Source organism: Candoia aspera, chromosome 1 (assembly GCF_035149785.1).
Source record: "Candoia aspera isolate rCanAsp1 chromosome 1, rCanAsp1.hap2, whole genome shotgun sequence".
Classification (NCBI taxonomy): Eukaryota; Metazoa; Chordata; class Lepidosauria; order Squamata; family Boidae; genus Candoia; species Candoia aspera.
Genome location: NC_086153.1, coordinates 230,956,620 through 230,977,286, shown reverse-complemented (window position 1 = coordinate 230,977,286; position 20,667 = coordinate 230,956,620). Strand labels below are relative to the sequence as shown.

At 40.7% G+C, this 20,667-nt stretch overlaps 2 protein-coding genes across 6 annotated transcripts in view; one reads left to right on the top strand and one right to left on the bottom strand.

Annotated features, from left to right (window-relative positions):
- SLC43A3 (solute carrier family 43 member 3) overlaps nt 1-7,706 on the top strand; it is a 48,968-nt gene extending 41,262 nt beyond the window's left edge. For 4 of the 5 annotated variants that reach the window (XM_063289089.1, XM_063289087.1, XM_063289088.1 and 1 more), the window contains one exon: nt 116-629. In XM_063289089.1, coding sequence (XP_063145159.1) covers nt 116-256 — 141 coding nt within the window. In that variant the 3' untranslated portion in view covers nt 257-629. Of the gene's footprint in view, nt 1-115; nt 630-7,622 lie in introns of those variants that run through there. The other variant, XM_063289090.1, reaches the window with a different exon arrangement.
- Nucleotides 7,618-20,667, bottom strand: part of P2RX3 (purinergic receptor P2X 3) — a 46,285-nt gene continuing 33,235 nt past the window's right edge. The window contains exons 3-12 of the mRNA XM_063289091.1: nt 20,080-20,151; nt 19,433-19,499; nt 17,095-17,188; nt 15,860-15,937; nt 15,025-15,166; nt 14,022-14,158; nt 13,290-13,383; nt 11,536-11,601; nt 10,637-10,714; nt 7,618-7,953 (exon numbers count right to left, since the gene is read on the bottom strand). Coding sequence (XP_063145161.1) covers nt 7,828-7,953; nt 10,637-10,714; nt 11,536-11,601; nt 13,290-13,383; nt 14,022-14,158; nt 15,025-15,166; nt 15,860-15,937; nt 17,095-17,188; nt 19,433-19,499; nt 20,080-20,151 — 954 coding nt within the window. The 3' untranslated portion in view covers nt 7,618-7,827. The remainder of the gene's footprint in view (nt 7,954-10,636; nt 10,715-11,535; nt 11,602-13,289; nt 13,384-14,021; nt 14,159-15,024; nt 15,167-15,859; nt 15,938-17,094; nt 17,189-19,432; nt 19,500-20,079; nt 20,152-20,667) is intronic.

The following is a 20,667-nucleotide window of genomic DNA, read 5'->3' as shown; positions in this document are numbered from 1 at the left end:
GGATGTTAGGATCCAGGATATGTTGCTTGAAAGATACCATTTGCTAGTTTGGGGACATTGGAGTCTTTTGGTTGACGGTTGGGTGTTTTCATTCTTTCTCCATCTCTCCTTCCAGGTTGATATTGCCTTCATAGTTTTAATACTTCTGGCTTTCGTCAATCCTTTCATAGTGTGGCGGGAGTGTAAGGAGCGACAGAAGGAGCAGACTGAAAGAGCCTTGGCTGCAGGGAAGTCAGGCCTAGAGTCTTCCATCTGAGTCCATCACTTGGGACTGCGTTTAGACTTTGGGAACCTTACCTAACAAAAGGGGCCCTTACAAAGGCCTGTGTAAGAATAAGCGCCGTCTCTCTCACAGCAACAAAATAGGCCACAGTCCCACATGATCAGGTGTTCTTACATCCTTCAAGCCAAATGGGATTAACTGTGCCTAAATTTGGGTTAGGTTACTAATCCCATGTTTCAAAATCAGATTTAAACACACACACTCTCTCTCTGCAGCATTTTATAGGAATTAAAACCATATTATGCTTTTCTAACATGGGGGGGATTTAGAATATATTTTACTGTTATGTATTTTGTTCTTTTACAGAGATCTATTTTTGTGGATTATATAAAATGTTAGTACAGAAGCCAGTTTAACTTTTTCCACTTGAAGTGTTTAATGGATCAGAAACTGTATTTTTTTTAATGTCACAATGTTAATATTTTTACCCTCCCTTTAAACTTTTCAATATATTGAGAACTCTTCTACTCTCTTGTTTTTAAGTATTCAGAACATTTTTACTGCTTGTTTCTACAAACCAAACTACATGTCAACTTTGAAGAACAGCAACAACAAAAAATTCTTAAAACCCAGGGGGCAGGGGGAGAAATTAAGCCATTAAAATATTTTACTTTATTTTTAAAGAAAAATATAGCATAGAAACAAGTGCCAGCTTTGTCAATGAAAGCTGTAAGGACAGGAAATGGGCTCTGGAAATTTTTTAAAATAATTGGAACTCAAAGATCCAATGTTAAAAAAATAAAAATAAAGAATTAGGGAAAAGACAGTCCATGAATGCTATACTGTATATTCTGTGACAGAACAGCAAAACAAGTAAAATCTTAATGTTCATGCTTAGGAACTCACAGCCTCCACTTGTTTCCCATCTCTCTAGACCAGTGTTTCTCAACCTTGACAACTTTAAGATGGGTAGACTTCAACTCCGAGAATTTCCCAGCCAGCCATGCTGGCTGGGGAATTCTGGGAGTTGAAGTCCACCCATCTTAAGGTTGCCAAGGTTAAGAAACACTGCTCTAGACATTTAATTCTCAGCGTGGCTTTACTCTTCACAGTCAAGCTCTTTTCCCAAGTCCTAGCAAGGAACACAGTGTAGTCAATTACTGGATCCCAAAGCTGCTCTGCTCCCTCTCCTAGAGGGGTTAGCCTAGACAGAGTCCTATCACATGCTGGAAATCTCCTGCAGGATGGGCACATCCTGTCGCTCCCACACTACAGTCTACAATCTGGCTAGTCTGCCAACTACTGGAAACTCAATTCTTTTATTTTATGGCTTCTATATTGGAAAGAACAGGCATGGAAGTGGGTATCTCCCACCCTTCAGGTAAAGATTGGAAAGGCTGATTCCCTACCTTCCCCACCTCTCCACATTCTAGAACACTCCTGAAAGCAAGTTACAAATTACATTCGGTGCAGTCAACAAGAAGGAAAAGCAAGTGGGAGTTACCTTCTGCTGGGACCCAACTGTTAATTCAATGGAGTGTGGTGTAGCAAGGCTCAGTTACGGTACTTGTCTTCTGCCTTTTCATTCCTTTGAGAGGATCAAGCCCCAGGACAATCTTAGAGTTAAACCCCCTCTGTCTTTTTGGGTTTCCCTGATAGAAACCAAAGCTCTGCCAGTTTAATTTTTTTTCTAGCTGGAAACCAGTACCTAGTGGTCATTTTTTCTTTGGTACTTTGGGGAATTGCTAGCATCCTTCATTTTGGAAGGAGGTGAGAGATACTAAACACTTGTCATGTTCCCCGTTGCAAGGCATAAGTGCATCACAACGGGGAACATGCACATCAGGAAAGAGGAAGGGATAACCATTATCCTTTAAACACACACATCATCCCTTAAGCACCCAAACCCATAAAATCAATCACCAGGACAATAGGAGCGCACCTCGGACAGGACCTGGAAACCATTAACAGATCGGGGGAACTCCCAGCCATTACCCCAGGGGACGCACCTGCACCGGACGAGGGCAAAGAGACAAAGGAAAACATCGGAGATCGCCGGAATCACCCATTGTCAGACCCATACCAACTCTAATCACCCATCTGGACCCGGCTTGGGGGACAATGGAGGGTGGAGGAGGACAAGGTCCGCCACAGGGGTATAAACGGGACACCCTGCTACCACACCCGCATTCCCGTCTTTTTCTCTGTATGCATTCTGCTTCAATAAACTCGGAAATCCTTAGACCCTCTAAGTGAGTCCGTGTCTTATTCGAAGTACGGCTACCCTGACAGCACTTCATTGCAAGAAGCAGAGGCTTAGAAATGTTTCCACAATGATCTATGGCTGAGGAAGAGAGAAGAGCTAGTCAGTACAAGAAGATGGGGGTAAGGAGCATTGGAGCGTGCTGAAAACATTGCAGGTGGTATCTTGTAGTTCTCTCAAGGAATGGCAGTGGAGAAAAATTATGTTGACTGTTTCTCCACTTCTTAACTCTCAGAGGTAGGAAATTATTGAGGACCTTCTCTGAGATATATCTGACTCAGAAAAATCCCCTGTTGACTTAGTGGACTGCTTCCAGATAGAGTGTTCCTTATACAGGCAAACAAGGGCACAATGCGGCTGGTGCAGTTTTTCCAGTTCTAGAAAACTGGAAGAAGAAGGGGGAAACAGAGAATTAGCAGCTGTTGTACTCTCAATGCTGGGTAAACGTTCTGTGAATGAAGCAGAGCAATTGCCGCATGGAAACCTCATCCAGTGTGATGGACTTCAGCAACACTGCTGGTTCGCAGGAAGGAGGGGGCACATTCCAAGGAGGGGGCAAGATAAGAGAAAACACAGTCCAGAGATGGACCATGGGAAGACTAAGAGGTTCAGAGTAGCCCCGCCCTAGGGCCTTCCCAGGTTATTTCTCCTCAGGTTAGGTAGAGTAGCTTTAGTCTGGCAAGGTTCTGTCTATACAGTGTGAGCAAATAAAGAACTGAAGTTTGGCTGGATTGATTCTTTGTTGTTCTTGAGCTGGGCCTGACATCAAGAATCCCCTTGCATGTTTTCCAGAAGCATCTCTTCATTTGCCCACTTGCACGATACCTCTAAATAACCAAGGCTGAAGTTCTTCTCTTCAGCAAAGTTTACCCATCACACAGTGCCAAGGTTTATTTAATCATGGTTTTTGAATAAGCCACAATTGGCACTCAGCTGTAAATCACAACAGCTGGGTGTATGCAATATGCTAAGCCAAAACCAATGAAACTACATGATGCCTTAATCTGATGGATCAAGCTAGTCATACAATATATCAGCCACCTAGTGACATGTTCTAAATATTCAGATGAGGTTTACTCATAGATGCAAAGGATCTGTATCCCTCCAAATTTTCTATTGTAATGTGGGACAATTCTGAATAAATGTTAAGATTGAGATGTCTGGGTGCTTTCCTGTTCATGATATGAATCTTGCTTAAACGTTGGACTTTAATTTGAATTGGCTTCATTGTAGAGCTGGTTTCAATCTGTTTCAAAATAAAATGTATGCGTTGTAATTCTTAACCCACTCTGAATCTAAACTGGCCATCTGTCAGTGCTGGATAGATCGTGCATGAGGAGCTGAAATTCAAGACAGAAACAGTCTAAGTCTGGCATGGAGGGGAAGCGGGGGGAATAAAAAGAAGTGAAGGATTCTAGATCTGAGTTTGTTTTATTGTGTGAGATAGAAATTCATATTGCTTTTGGTGTTAGAAGTCTATCTTCCCCTTATTCAGGTGGCCTCTATGTGATTCCAAGCCAGTGTTTTCTTTTCTAGTTAATCATGTTTATAAGGCTTTCAAGTGTTGGTTGCTTCAGGGAAACAAACCAGCACTATTGTGCATTCAAAATTTACTTAAACTGAAGTTTGCATCATGTTGTCTAACTATTATCTTCTGTGGAATTGATATTATATAAACTGTTATTATAAGAGCTACTTTTCAAACGAGAAACTGATGAAGTAGCAGCTTCAGCAATGCAGGCAATTTTTTCAAAGCATACCTAAACATTGCTATAGAATTAATTTGCGATTGTTATGAAATATGCTTTTCTCAGTTTCTGGATTTTGGTTTTAATTTAAAGACAGTTTGGTTAACATGGTAGACATGCCTGTTTAGTCTATGCTAATTAATTTGGAATTGGTGTTCTCTGAATTAATAGGTTTTCTGCCAACTCACTAATATAATTTAAATAGGCAAACTGAAAGCAAGTTCATGTATTCTAATACAACATAGATGTGTGTACCAATATGGAAAAAAAAACCTGTTCTTTTAGCAGTTAATGACACTGAATCTGCAAAACCCCAGGACTCCAATTTTTAAAATTAAACATGAGATCACAAGCTTGTGCTCTTGCATGAGATGGAGTGGGGGAATAAAATTGACAAAATTGCAAGATTCAGTGATCTAAAAATTTAGCCTTTTTTTCATTTTTAGTTGTTGCTATCCATAACATTATGTGATAGTGCTTATCATCTGAAAAGTGATCAGCCCCTGCAAAAAACATCACTCGTGCTTAATTAGTACAAGCTTTAGCTTCTGCATTAGGGACATACCTAGACCACCAGATTCAGATCAAATCCCAGTTAGAAGTTTGGATAATCATCTGTTTTGCCTTAAATTCAATTCAACCCTGAGCACAAATTCAGGTCCTGACTTGCAGATCAATGGACTTTTCCACCCTGCTGCCTTAAGTTGTTTGACTCCCATGCATAAGCTGACTGGAAATGGAGCCAGCTAAGGACTCCTTTCCCAAATTTTAATTACTTCATTTGCTTACACCATAGTGATAATCTGGTGGCCTCTCTGGACCATACTTACTACGGTCCCCAACTGGTAAATTTCCTGCTTTTTTACCCTTCCCACCTGAGCAGAGAAAGCAATGGTGGGCTTTTGAGAAGTTTCCATCTGAGCCCTGTTAAAAATCAATTTAGCCTGATTTTTTAAGCAGTTCACCTCTTCACCAATCTACTTGAGAAGCACATAAAAAAAAGGTTCACCAGCTCAGAACCCTTCAGAAGGGGCCAGGCAGCCTGGGCCAAAATGGCTTGTAGGGCAGCAACCAGTGACTGGGGTGGGGGTGGGATTCCTGCCACAGTGCACAGGAGCCATTTAGAGTGGAGGGCTTTGCCTGCCATGAAATAAAACACAGCAGGTGAACCAGAAGCACTCCTTGAGCCACCCCCAATAAAAAATGCCACTTTTGATGCATAGCAGAAAGAGAGACAAAGATGGGTGGAGGTGCGTTCCTGCCTCCAGGAGAGCATTGGGGCAAGCTGATCATGTCAATCAGCCCATTGACTCGTACTGGAATTAACAAATGTTGCTTTGAAGGGATAGAAAGAAAAAATGCAATAAAATGTGAGTAAATGTTAGGTATGAAGCAAACAGCAGTAGAAGGAGGCCAAGTACCCAAATTCCACAGACTCCAGCAAAGCTTTAGTTTACCTTTTCTGCTTTTGAAAGAGGCTAGCAAAGAGCACAGAGTCTGGAACACCTGCGAGATACATTATTTTGACGTTTCTCCCACAAAGCACCATGATTGGAAAACCCCGGTAAACCATTTACTTTGATAAGAAACTCATTCTGTGAGCCATAAAATTACATCCTTCTTTCTCCCCTCCCTTCCCCATTCTGTAATTTGGGTTGATTTTTGCAGATGTAGCATGAATGTAGCTTTCTGAATTTCAAATCACTAATGAAGCGTTGTGAGAATTCAGATCCTGTCTCCTTTAGAGGACTTCTGCTTCAGTTCATGTTGTTGTTTATTCGTTTAGTCGCTTCCGACTCTTCGTGACTTCATGGACCAGCCCACGCCAGAACTTCCTGTCGGTCATCAACACCCCCAGCTCCCCCAGGGACGAGTCCATCACCTCTAGAATATCATCCATCCACCTTGCCCTTGGTTGGCCCCTCTTTCTTTTGCCCTCCACTCTCCCTAGCATCAGCATCTTCTCCAGGGTGTCCTGTCTTCTCATTATGTGGCCAAAGTATTTCAGTTTTGCCTTTAATATCATTCCCTCAAGTGAGCAGTCTGGCTTTATTTCCTGGAGGATGGACTGGTTGGATCTTCTGGCAGTCCAAGGCACTCTCAGCATTTTCCTCCAACACCACAGTTCCAAAGCATCGATCTTCCTTCTCTCAGCCTTCCTTATGGTCCAGCTCTCGTAGACATATGTTACTACGGGGAACACCATTGCTTTAACTATGCGGACCTTTGTTGTCAGTGTGATGTCTCTGCTTCAGTTCATACATCTCCTGAATCTATCTGAATGAGCCTCATCTAGTTCTGGAAACAGCTGAATTCACTGTGTTTTGCTGCTGCTCTGTATTCCTGCTTCTCTGGAAATGGTGCTGTGGGCCGGTCTGCTGAAAGGACACAAGATTAATGTTTTGCCACTAGAGCCCACTCCTCCCAAATTCACAGTGGACATGGTTGATGGGAGAGTCCATACTATGTTCTGTAAAGTGAGGGGCCTGAGGCCACAGAATTTGGGGGACATGAAAAAAGAATCCCTTAAGGTGAAAGCTAGAAAAGCTGGACCAGAAGTAATAGTGATAGTAAGGGTTGCAGGAGTCTATGGTGGTACTCTGGAGAAGAATCATAGCTCCCATGTTTGCATGCAAAATGAGCTCAGATTTAATGACGACATTTCCAGGAAGGGCTAGAACAGACCCATGTCTGAAAACACTGGAAAGTTACTGCTAAGTCAGTATGTAGTATGATTGAACATGTTAGAGAGCAGCTTCCTGTATTCCTTCTGAATATCTGAGACTTAGATGCAGGATTCTGCTTTCTTCTGCTTTTATCTTGGTAAATCAAACAGAGAAGCCTGTATGGAATTAGGGAGTCTATAACAACAGACCCAAGGAACAAAGAAAAATGCCTGAATATTTACAAGAAATATTAATCATTTTTCCCTAGAGCCTGCCAGTTTGCAAGGCAAGGGAAAATTTAAAGTTCTTCTTTTTCATATGGTTTTTTTCCTCCTCTATAGGGCAGTATGTTATATGGTATAATTGAAGATGACCATTTGTCCCATTATGGTGTGTGTGTGTGTGTGTTGGTGATTATCCCAGTTGCCTCACTGATTCTTCTTAGCAATGCAAGATACGCACTTTTGGTGATAGACTTTTTTTTCAGTTTTATTAGCTGCTGCCTAGAACTTTCCTGGATTATTATTTCTTCAATTAATACATAGCGTGTATTAATATTTTGTTCAGATTTCACAGTATTCTGTTTTTAGTAAATGGGTTAATAACAGGTTATGGCCTTTCCCACTGTTTTCCAGAAGTATGGAGAAGGAATGGACTTCTGGTTTCATAAGATATGATAGGCATCTGTCAAACTTAATAAAATTCTTATATATATAAAAAAGACATGATAGGCATCTGGTAAACATGAAGAAAAAGACTAAGTGGGAAGAATAACAAGCATATGATAAAGGGAAAAAAAATTAAGCCATTTCCTGAACAACAGGATGTGAAAAGAAGACTCCAAGTGAAGACTGTTTCACAGGGCAACGTCCATGCAGGTGACCAGTGCAGAGAATTTATTCATGTCTGCTTTAGAGTTCCTGTTTATTACAGCCCAATTGAGTAGGCTCCTGAATCAGTTGACTGCTTCTCCTCACAACGGCCTCCCAAGGTCTGATCACTTCGGTACATGGAGCTGCTGGGAATGTCTGGATGCAATACTGTCTCTGATACCTGGTAAGAAGGGACATCAAGACCTGTTAATGCTGATCCATTCTAAGCATTTTTACCGTTCTTATTTTACCTGAACTGCGTATTCATCACACATCTTCCTGACATTTGAACTTATCGGACCTTTATACCTCCCCTGTCCTCCAAGGAGCTCAGGATAGCAGAAGTGCTTGTCCCACTCCTCTTTTTTTCCTTCCCAAATACCCTTTGAGTTGGTATGGATGAGGGACAGTGGTCCCCATATGGCAAAATAGGGATTTCAACCTGGTTCTCCCAGTTCCTACTTTGATTTTCCTAGCTTTGTGATGGCAGGGAATTTTGAGAGATATCTGGACAGATCAAGGAGGTACCAAGTAATGGAGGGCTATTCTAACTACTACTGAAAGTCAATTTAAGAAGCTAAGTGACACAAATTCTTTCCTAAGGAAAGGGAGGCCATCATTTGTGTAACTTTTACTTAAATTCTTAAAAAGATTCTGTACTTTATCTTATGCCAGAATAATTCTGAACCATCAATAGGTTAGCAGTTTTTGAAATTGTTTGGGAAGGGGAAGCATTGCTCTAAAATAGATTATGATAAACTAAACATTCTTCTTGTGTCATCTGAAATTCTTTGGAGGAAGTATAGTAATAACATGGAATGTATTTTTCCTTAACCTAACTAAATCTCCCCATTTAAAGATATACCAAAACTAACTTCTTTGTTTTTTTAAAAGTATGTTTTATTATGCTAGACAAATCAACAAAAGAAAGCTTCCCTCTATGTGAGTCCTTTAAAAAATAAGATGTTCTGCCAACATATTCAGTGTAATCCTGCATGTCTAATCAGAAGTAAGATTTGCTGACTTAAGGAGCACTGAGTATAAGTCTGTAATTTTTCTCTTGATTCTGATTCTCTCTGATTCCTAATTCCATAAGAATTCGGTTATTGAATAGTTCAGCATAAGGATGAGATTTCAGTAAATACTTTTGAAAAGTATTTGTGTCTGAGGTAGGTTTTCCTGATAAAATATATTTTGAATTCATTTTTGCTTGCCTGAGATCTGAAAGTTCCTCTAGCCCCTTGCCTCGTTTCCTGCCTCATGGGACTTTTTCTATTTCATTAACAGTTTAATTTAAAAGCTTAGGAACTGCTATGGAAAAGCACCAGCCTTCAGTATCACTTTTGTGAAGTTAAGCAAGGGCACAGTCAAACAAAGATAATAGGGAGAAGCTAGCAGGTAGCACTCTGTGAAATGGGTCCTCTCTAAGAGGGTGTATCCCCCAGGGCAGCTACTATGCGAATGGGCAAAGCCTTGCAGCAGCCCTGCCCAGAACATGTCCCCACTAGGCCGCAATCATGGAGGATCCTTACTCTAAGTTAAGAAAAATGAACTACCAGGCTTCGAAGCAAGAGGCAGCTCATCACCTCTTGGTTTTCTGGGTTTGACTAGTAATGGCAGACCTTCCTAGAGCATCCAGCTCTGCTGTTTTTCCTCACTATTACAGAAACTGGAATTAAGCATACAAATACAGGTGTTCTGCTTAGATGAGGCTGCCTGGTGGAACACAGTGCAATGCAAACGAGGCACTCTCAGAAGCTGATGCAGAACTCAGCAATCCCTCAGAAGGGGCCGCCAAACTGAAATTTCCAGTGTGACTAAAGAAGAAACCATTTCATACGCTGGAGTAACTATAATGATCATATTTAATTTAATTTTAATTACAGTTAAACAAAAGGGATTGTCTAGTAGTTTTCACCCTGTCCACATTTATAGTACTCCTGGCACATCATTCAAATGTTTTAATTGTTATTTCTAATAGCATTTCATTACTATTCTTGTTCTTATGCTTTGAGGCCCATTATGGTAAAAAGCATGCATGCATACATAAATGCCTAATCAGAGCTGAATCTGGCAGGAAGAGAGGGGAAACAGCCAAAGCAAGAAATGATGAGAGGGAAAGAGAAAGAGAAAGAGAAAGTGAGAGAAAGAGAGGGGTTAATTAATTTTTTTAATCCGTTCAATTGTGTCCAATTTTCGGAGACTGCCTGGACTAGCCCCTGCAGTTTTCTTGGCAAGGTTTTTCAGAAGTGGTTTGCCATTGCCTCCTTCCTGGGGCTGACAGAGAGTGACTGGCCCAAGGTCACTCAACTGGCTTTGTGCCTAAGGTAGGATTAGAACTCACGGTCTCATGCTTTCTAGCCTGATGCCTTCACCACTACACCAAACTGGCTCTCTAATTAATTAATTAGAAAGGAAAATAGTTTTTTTTTCCCTCATGGACAATAATTCTAGATATGAGATTGTCTGGGATGAGGGAAGACAGGAACAGAAGAATTTTTTCCTAGATAAATAAAGGCCACATATTTGGTCTTCAGTTGCTTGGCTGGGCTCCTTTATTGGATATCCTTGAAACTTTTTTATGAGACTGCCAAAAATCTCCAATCAGTTTGAATAATGGCCGTGCATCAAGAGGATTTTTGTTTCAAGTGTCTGAAATATGCCAAACTGCTTTCTTCTATAGAAGCAGAATGAATGAATGAATGAATGAATAAATAAATAAATAAATAAATATTAACAGCCACAAGTGCACATTTCCATTTAAAGCTTTTTTCCAGTCTGAAACGGCCATGTCATGCCACATGTTGCCTCTTGTTTGCAGAGGGACACCAGCAAGCCCAATGGTATATTTTGCCCAGACTTACCTCTTCAAATTTCTTGGCCTTATATTGATCTGCACCTTTCAGGAAATTGAGGAGAATGATGTCACACAGGACTGTTCCCTGGGGTGAGGAGAAAACAGGTGATATGGCTAGGCCAAATGCTACAGTGGCAGGCATAACTCTGACATACATGCTCATATTATGCAATTTTTCACATGGTAAAATGTTAAATTTCATAAAATGCAGAATCCCTTCTACCCAGGAAGAAACACAGTTATGATAAGGGTTCTGTCAAAGTTTTTTTTTTAGTGCCCTGCACAAAATTCATGGCACAATCAGGAAAAAAGATGTACCTGATCATTTAAAAAAAATATATATATTGCCTTTTTTATTCATTTTTAAATTTTAAGAAGACTAGAAACATGGCGGAAAGATCAGAGCAATAGTAGACTATTTTTTAAAAGTTGGTTGCAGAATTTGCTATTAATTTCTTAACATTTAATATATTGCTTCATGTGTTTAACTTGGAGGTATCAGTGGAGGCAGATAATCAGAGTTAGTTCTAATTATACTTAGTTCTTATGAACTAAAAATTCAGAAATGGAAATCAGTAGTGCAGACTAGGCTTACCTTTGGATGACTGAAATTTCTTCAGAAAGGTCCCTCCTCTACTTTTCCATCCAGATGGCTCTGTGGTATTTAGTACATTCTTTATGTGGGTTAATGCCATGCCTGGTAAAGAATGTACTACATATGCCAAAAGGTTGTGTTTTCTCCAGGTTTAAGGAAACTTTCTTGAAGATACATGCTTAGCTTTGAAAATCAGACTCTGTCTGAACCCATAAACAGTGGGCTTTTCTGATCCAAACTTACGAAGTAAATAATGAAAGAAAAAGTTAACAGAAGGTGGATAAAACTATGAGTGAAACCAAAACACTTACCACCCCGACAGATGTGAAGGCAGCCACACTATTGATTAGCGTTGGTATGATATTAAATTTTCCAGCCTGAGGGAAGATAAGGCAGAGTAAGCAGATAGAAACTGCTTCTCCTAAGTGAATGGGTGTGTGTGTGTGTGATGGGGTAGTTGGCACGTGTGACTAAGCAGCCATGGCAGAATACTGCCTATTCTTCCATCTTTTGTGAAATGGCTTTTCTGTCCATTCATGGAATACCGCTTCCTTTTATATCCTATCATGGAACAGACACAATCCAGGTTGACATACTGATCTTAAAACTATTCCAGATTGCCATTTTACTCTGTGGGCACTCATTTCTTATTACTTCTCAATAATCCATCCTTTGTCAATAGCAGAATCGTTTTGTGGGGATAGGGAACAATTCATTTCCTTCTGACCCTGCAGTCAATCAGATTGGAAGACTGGAAAACCTATCTTCTTTCAAAGATTGTCAAGGAGTTCTGCAAGATGATACCATGCAAGTGCAGATGACATGGCCCTGGTGCTAGTAAGGGAGCTAGAACAAGCCAGTGATATTATATTTCAAAATACAAACAAGTCCAGTGCGTGACCATCTGCAAAGAATCTGGGGGTTTTTTTTCTCCTGTGCTTCAGATACCCCCAGGTAATTTTTTTTTGCAAGACAATGATATGGACCAGCCTGGATGGCTGATTTTGTCATGAAACTGTCCACTGCAGTTGCAATGGAACCTTTCTTTAAGGATAAAACCATGAATTTTTCCTGGAATAGAGTCATGGCAAAGTAGACAACTGTTTTCAGAAAGTAAGTTTGAATTCAAGCTAATTCAGCTGCACTTATTTCTTAATGAAATCAGTGGAATTGGAAATTATACCATAACAGATGTGTCCTGTTAATTTCTATAGGACTTAAGTTCCACCAATTTAGTCTTGACCTAAACTGCAAGCTTTTCATTTAAATCAAATTCTTCAAGCCTTCCTCTGATAATCAGGCCCTCTATGATCAGGGGATATTGTAGATGGGATCCCTGGCCCTGCACATGTCTACTTGAAGGTGACCTTCTACAGTGGAGAATGTCCTCACTGTGCAATCTAGAACCTTGATTGCCCAGGCAGAATTTTTAATGATGAAACTTATGGATATCATTTTGATTTGTCTCATGGAGGTACTTTGCCTTGCTAAGGTGCATCACTCTGGTTTGATGAGGCAAAGGGCCTTTGCAGAAGGGAGGTACTCACTCCACCTGTTAGAAGTGGGAAAGCTGATCTTCCTTAGTAGGCTGCTGCAATGGAAATGGCACCTGCATGTATGAAAAGCTGCTTTTGCTGAGTGAAAAGAAGCTCTGCCATGCTCCACTGGTTAAAAGTGAAACATGGTGGTGTTTTGCGGAAAAACTTTGATGGGAGGTTTCACTTGGACTTTCATCCAGACCCAGTGCCCCTTTGAAGATTTGCACAGCTTATCACCATTGAGGAGGCTCTGCCCTCAAACTTTTCCTCCAACAGGGGAGAGGTCAGAATGAACTAATGAGTCATGGAGGCATGGTGAAGGAGGCAGGCCCAGTAAGGAAGACTCTACAACGTTCTCCAGACATGGTTCTAATGATTTGGAGTCCAGAGCACCCAAGATACCTTTTCATAAGCAAAAGAGCCAGGACTTGTTTCTCCTACAGATATTTCCTAATTCCCTCTTATATATTTTAATTCTTCAGCAGCCCTGTGCACCAAGAAGTGCAGGTTTGCCCTGCCCCACTTACATTTCCATATACCAGAACATCAAAGCGAATGCCATATGCCTTCATCAGTGTGCGGAATTCTGTACCATTCTCTTGCTTGTAATACTTAGCATACCTGCGGGCAAGGAAAAGGGGGAATGTGTGTATGTAAACAGAAATATACAGGAAGACCTGGCCTATGTATTTTGAGAGCAAACATATAATTACATGGGCACATTTATCATGCCACAGAATGGCAATGAGGAAGTTTCACAAGTGGGTATGGTTGGGGGAGGTGCATATATCTGGTGTTGGCATAACAATCTGGGAGGAAAGATGGAGCTTCCTGTCAAGCTAGCCAAGTGACACAGGGCAGACTGGGTACCTGAATACCTTAGTGTGCTGCAAAAAAGCCATTAGTGTACCAGAAGGGAGCTAATTAAAAGCTCGCAGGCCCAAACCACACTATATCAAGCCATTAGTCCATTACCTAAGGCTGAATGGGAAAAGCAAATGGTCTGGGCCCACCCTCCCATTCATTCTCTGCATCTGGGAAGGTTTGTGTGTTGCGCAACTCACTGAATACATTGCCTGTGATGAAAAATTGCCTCCTTGTAAGAAATGGCTCTGGTGTGTCTACACAGAAGAAAAATAGATGGAATCTAAAGGATAGTTTATCTGTAAATCAAAGGATACTCAAACGATAGAGAGAAACCTTAGTTCATCAGCACTGGAAAGGGGGATTTCTGAGTGTTGCTTCCCTACAGGACTTGCCTGAAATTGTATCCGCTAGAGACTTTGCTCTTTTCTGAGATGCTGTCAAGCCGGCTGAAAGAATAGCTGGGAATGCAGTGCTCCCAAGAATGATCCAGGTCACACACCCATCCAATCTTGATTCCTATTATCCCACCCTGCATAGAAAAACACAGCTTTAGGAGAAATCTTGATATGCAGCCCAGGGAGATCCCAGCAACAGAAGAAAGAAATCAGAGCTGCTTCTAAAGGCACAACATTCTGATTAATCACCTTCTAATCCACTGGCTGTTTGATCAAACAATCAAGGTCACTGGCAAATAGAAAAAGGCAGATTTCCTCTCCACACATGTAAGATGTAGGGTTCTACTTCCTATTAATGATTGGTTAAGAATGAGCAGTAATTATTCCAGATCAATTAACTCAACATACCCTTGTGTATTAAAGAAGTTATCTATTGATTCCCATGTAATCCTGGGAATCTCTAGCTGCAGTGCTACTCTCTTGGCCTCATTTTGGTCAATGGCTCTCCTATTTCACTATTTATCTCACTGTTAATTACATTTGTATCTCTAGATTACCAAAGAGATTAGCAAAGCGTTTTAGAATTTCAGCCATCCTGTAATTTCAGCCTGACAATGACTTCCCAACAATCTTGAGAGAACTCTATGGCTAAGAGGGGATTTAAAGATGAATTTCTAGGCAAATCAACAAAACGCAAATGCTGGTTGCTGTTCCAGTATGATCACAAGAGCCAGTGTGGTCTAGTGGTGAAGGCAACGGGCTAGGAACCAGAGACTGAGAGTTCTAGTCCCGCCTCAGGCACGAAAGCTGGCTGGGTGGCCTTGGGCCAGTCCCTCTCCCTCAGCCCAACTCACCTCACAGGGTAGCTGTTGTGGGGAAAAGAGGAGGAGGAAGGAGTATTGGGTATGTTCGCTGCCTTGAGTTATTTATAAAAATAATAAAGGTGGGATAAAAATTAAATAAATGAATAAATAAATCATTGTGCAACTGGCACTCTCACCGTCCTTGCCAATGATGTAAAGTTTTGCCCAGCAAATTTTACTATGTCTCCAAGGCGCAGGATTGGACAGAAGGGTTGCCGTAAAGGGTGGAAGTGGCATTTCTGGATATCTTCAGTTGTGATGTTGGGTAGGAGGTTTCCCCTGTGAAGGAAGCAAAGAAAACTATCCTGAGAGCAAAACATCCACCCCCAAAGAGGTGGTTGTGGTCAGGGGTTAGGATAGAGAATGACAATTCTGATCTTGGCATAATGCATTTTAGGTTATGGGATTTTCAAAGCCACCTCCTTGTCTAGCCTCAATTAGAGATAATACAAGAGTTAAGAGCTGCAGCCATCAAAACATACAAGCAGTTGCCAGAAATTTGTTAGGAGGATGCATGAACTGTTCTCTGGTCCACTCAACCCACTTCATAAGTAACATGTTGAAGGGAATTATTGGAATAGCAGGCCACCCCATTTGGGGAGAAGCAGGTCAGGGAAGATTGATGTAAACAACTAGGATTCTGCATCAGACTGAATTTGTGACTGCTTTCCATCTCTTTTACACACATACACATAATCACACATGCCCACACACATGCCCACTACCCAACAACAGATATGTTGACATGTGTTACATATTGATTTTATGGTCCAGCAAGACTGTTGAAAGACAGTCTCGGTCTGTCCATGCCATCTTTGTAAGGGACCTTCTGAAATTCACAAGACCAGGTTCTATTGGTCAGGCAAAATCTTTGCATTAGAGAAGTGATTCTTAGTCCAAGTCCACCTAATATTTATTGGGAAGTAAATTCCAAGGTACAGTGTGGGTTTTGGTTGGTGTCACCTTACTCACTTTTCAAAATTGAACAGTGGAAAGCGAATACTATTCTTAATGAAGAGAGTGAAGTTTTCAGCTTCTAGCATTACAGGTCTGCAAGGGGAAAAATACAGAAATCAGACTGAAATCAGGAGTGAAGAATCGCTCTCTGTCCTCTAGAAACCTATTTCAAACTGGAGAAACTGTAAGCAGGAAACATCTTAATTTCTCTTTTTGATCAAACATTTGAATTGAAAGCATCAAGCAACAACTGCCAAATCAAAAGCCTTTCACAAGTAAGATGCTATAGAAGCAATAATACTATACTACTCAACACATATACACAAAGAACAGCCTGCTTGTTCTGGAAGACTCTAAGGGCCAAACCAGACTATATGCTAATAGCAATTTTTATGAAAATAACAGCACCCTGAGTCCCTGTCTAGAATGGCAATGTAATGAAAGTGGGTGGAAATAGTGGTCATGTGTGGTCCTAATCCAGATTGGGAGACAAAGTGTTAATACTCCTTTTGTAGAGGGGAAAAAAAAAACTAACTTTGCCCAGGCTCCCATTTCAGATCTTTGAACTTCCCCACTTCCTGAACTTCCATTGTCCTGTTTCCTTCTAACTCAGCATTAATAATTTGTGAGGAGCACACAGAGGTTTCATTGAAGAGGTCCATGGTCCCTACTGATGAGCAAGAAGGACAATAGACTGGCATACAAATCCAACAATAGAACGGAAGGGGGGACCTTTGGCAATACTGAACTTGATTCCTGCTCCCAATTCTCAGATCTTTAGTTCTCTTCAGAAGAGAACTCAGGGCACTGAATGTGGATCTGAAGTTTGTATTATGGCCTACATAAAACTCAACACAGATACTTGGCCTTTCAAAAAAAAAAAAACCTCTTTAAGCAAAATCATCATTTTTGCACAAAAAGCAATAATACATGATAACTCCATATGACAATTACAACTAGCTATTATATCCCACAGTTAGCTTGGACTAGCCCAAGTCACACACCAAGAAAATTCCCTTAGTGACAGTGAGGTTGGTGTCCATTACAAAGCTTTCCATATGCACAGGCCATTTTTACCCAAGTCCCATTAAAAAAGTAATCTAATTAAAACATATGAGCCAATCCTTCCAGAAGGGAACTCTTGATTTCCAGTCAACCAGTTTGACATTCTGTGACTATGTTCCCAACTACAATGTGGCCCATGTTCACTTCCTGTGAAATAACATGGGCTGGTATAGATAAGCACTTACACATCCACATTGTCCATTTCTGCTGGGCACCAGCCCTGGATCTGACAGGTCCGAAAAGTAGCATTGTAATTGACACATCGGCCTGTTAATATTCCTGTAGAAGGAAAAAAAACCCTCCATCATTTCAATCACCAGAAGCCTAATTTACCCCATCTCTTGGGATTAATTTTGACAGCTTGTCTGGGGGCAATTCTGCTTCAGTCTGCCTCATCAGTAGAAGTGAAAAGACTGGTAATTTTTATACGCTTTTCTTCTAGAAAATGCACCCCAGCAAATGTGCAATAATATACCCATCAATAGTGACACCTAGAAGCCATATTTTTTTCTGCACAATTTAATTTACATTTCTATCAGATACATCTTTCAGGAGATGTAAAGTCTGATCAACATGATGATAGCATGACCCATGTTTTGGAAAATGAATTGCGCCAGAGAAGTAGAAAATGGAGGGGGCAATTTGAAGCGGAAATAGAATTGGATTGGGAGGGAATTCTGTACATCAGACTTTTGTCAATCAGGCGCCTTCCAGATGCATAGAGGGAGGTGAAAGTAGGAGTCTGCAACCCCTAGAGGAATCAGAGAATAAAGGATAGGCAACACACACTCTCAAAGTCTCTGGATACTCCTAGAAATTCCCATTGATCATTGGATCATTTTCATTTGCTGGCTGAAAATTATCAAATTGACATGATCTTGATGCTATTTCATTGCTGGTTATGTTCCAGTGCAACCATCTTACAGGTCTGAGTGTGTCCTTAATCTCTTAATACAATATACCCATACAACATACCCATCAACGTTATACAAAGCAGAGAAAATGTGTAAGAAATAGGAAGCCAAAGAAATTAAAGATATATGATAAGAAAAAAGGAAAAGAAATATAGCTAATCTAATTTACATTCACATATACCCATTCACTATATTTCTCTATACCTTTGTACTCTTGCAAACCATCCCGGCTTATTCCATGTCCATACATTACCTTTTGTTCTTTCAACTTTTTACCTCTCTCTCTCTTTTTGAGGATTTCATCAATTCCATCCAACTACAATTTTCACAGTTTTCTTCTCCCCCTCTACCCATTCACTCTTATTTCTTTTGTGATTCAATACTCATTCATTCTCTCTATAGGACTAAACTACCACAAAGTACTTCTTTCTTCAAACTGGCCACTAACTTTTTTATTGGATCCACATTTATTCAGCACCCATTCATTCTTGACCTTATCTTTTCTTGTTTTACCATAGTATGGTTATATGTGAGTATCCCATTCCCACTGAATTCAACTTACTGTTATGTTTCTGCTTCATACTTCCATATAGCAATCTTATACAGAGCCATTTTTAATTCTTTCAACAAATATTCATTTCTTGCTAACAGACTATGTGCTATCTACTGTCTTTCTGCTGGTATTTGAATTTCTTAAAATGTCTCCATTTCCACTTTCTTCTGAGGAACCCAAATTCATCTATTTGCTCAAGTCTTTTTGTCCTTTATGTATGAATAATCAATTTCATTTTTCTGGTCAAATGCAACCTTCTTGATCTTCAATACAATTCTGTACATTAATTTTCAGATACATGCTTCTCATTGCATCATATAGGCTACCTAACATTTACTGCAAATCATTTGGGTTCTCAGACAATAACACGGCATTGTCTGCATACAAAAGTACAATACATGTAGCTTCACATCCCCAACAACTTACTTTTAATATCACCACATGGATTCCTTGCACATTTACCCATAAATACATTATACAACGTTGTCTTACTCCCTACTCAGTAGTGAACCATTTGCTGAGCATTTATTCTCATGCATACTTTCTTCCATAATATACCATGCTTATCACTCTCAGCAGCCAACCTCCAACTGTATATTTATGCAAAACAATCCCTTAATTCAAGCCTATTATGCTTTCTCTAAATGAACAAATGCACAATAAAGTTTCTCACATTTTTGTATTTCTCAGTAACTTGCTGAAGTGCAAAAATCTGGTCTGCATACCCTTTGCCTAGCATAAAGCTGCACTGCTCTTCCCAGATTTTACTGCCACCTCTTGTCTTCTTCCAGGCAGAATTCTGCCAAACACTTTCCCAGGCACATTTAACCAATCTTCCCACAATTTTTGCATCCACTTTTGCTACCATCCCATTTGTATCAGGAAACAGTGGCATTCTCGCAATAGTCAGGCACAGATGCAGTCTCCATGCACATGTTAAACAAGTTGCCCAACCCCTCCATAGGCCCCTCTGTAACCATACCGGCAATTAACAGAAAGGCAGATTGTCTAGGATGAGCATTTTTTTTCTCCCTTTGGGTGAGATATCTGGCTTACCCCCTCCAGTGATGGAGACTGGCTTCTTGCACTCACTATCTGATGTACACTGGTACCGAAGATTATTCTAGAAGAGGAAGACAAAGGAAAGGGCAGAAAGCATGAGAAGCAGAAATTACTGGCCCACTTCTGGTTCCCCCTGCAATTAGTGTATATGTTATGAGGAGGGAAGGGAAGAGCACACTGTTTCAAAGCCAAGTTTTATTGTAAACCTCCCAGAGTCCCCCATTGGGGGAGATGGGTGGTGATATAAATTTAATAAATAAATAAATAAATAAATAAAAGCCCACCACTTGATTGTAGCTCAGTGGGAAACACACACAGAGCATGTAAACTGTTCCCAGGTGAGACCTTTGCATCTCCAGGTCTGGGTGTCAGAAACCTCAGTCTGGAATGCCCAAAACCTGCTGCCTTATGAAAAATAAGGCAGCTTCCTATGATCCAGTTCACTCCAATCATGGCCCTCTGAAGCTTTCTATAAACAATTCCTTGGCAGCATGAAGCAAAACACTAAAGTTTTGAGTCTCACGTCCTGCTGTTAGGAAACAGTTCCAAGTCTGCACAAAGCGGAAGATGGCTACCACGCTCACCCCCACCCCCAAGTCTCCAGCTTATCTCACTTCCTGCCTCTCGGCTTACTAGCATACCTCTGGGCAGAAGCCTTGCGCCTGGTTCTCCGTCACAATGAGTTTGGTAATGATGACGAAGACTGATGTCCCCTGGTAGGTGGACGGATCAAAGGGATGTTGGCAGATGGAGAAAAGAAAATGATGTCAATCGTCTTGAATGTAAAGCACAGAGAAGAAGGCAAGCCAACTCCTGGTGAGTTCTTCCTGCCTGATCACCTGGAGATGATCATAATAGGCCACCAGGCCTCATAACTAAGACTTAAGACTAGAATTTGAAAACAAGAGCAAAATTTCCTAATAATAAGAACAGTTAACAGGATTATGAATGGAGGCATGAGTTCTCCCTTGCTGGATGTTCTCCAGAAAAAACTAGAAGCCAATTGTCTGGGACGTGAAGTTTGGATTCCTGCACTGAAGAGAGACCTGGACCTAATGGCCTACATAGCCACTCCCAATTCTGTGATTCCACAAGTGTCCATACATTCCCCCAATATTTTTCAACACTGAAATGACCTAGAAGCATAGACGTGACCATTTCTAACACACATTCCTAACCTTGCTTTAGTCATTTCTACATTGCAACAGATAGTTCTGCATTTCTTTTTT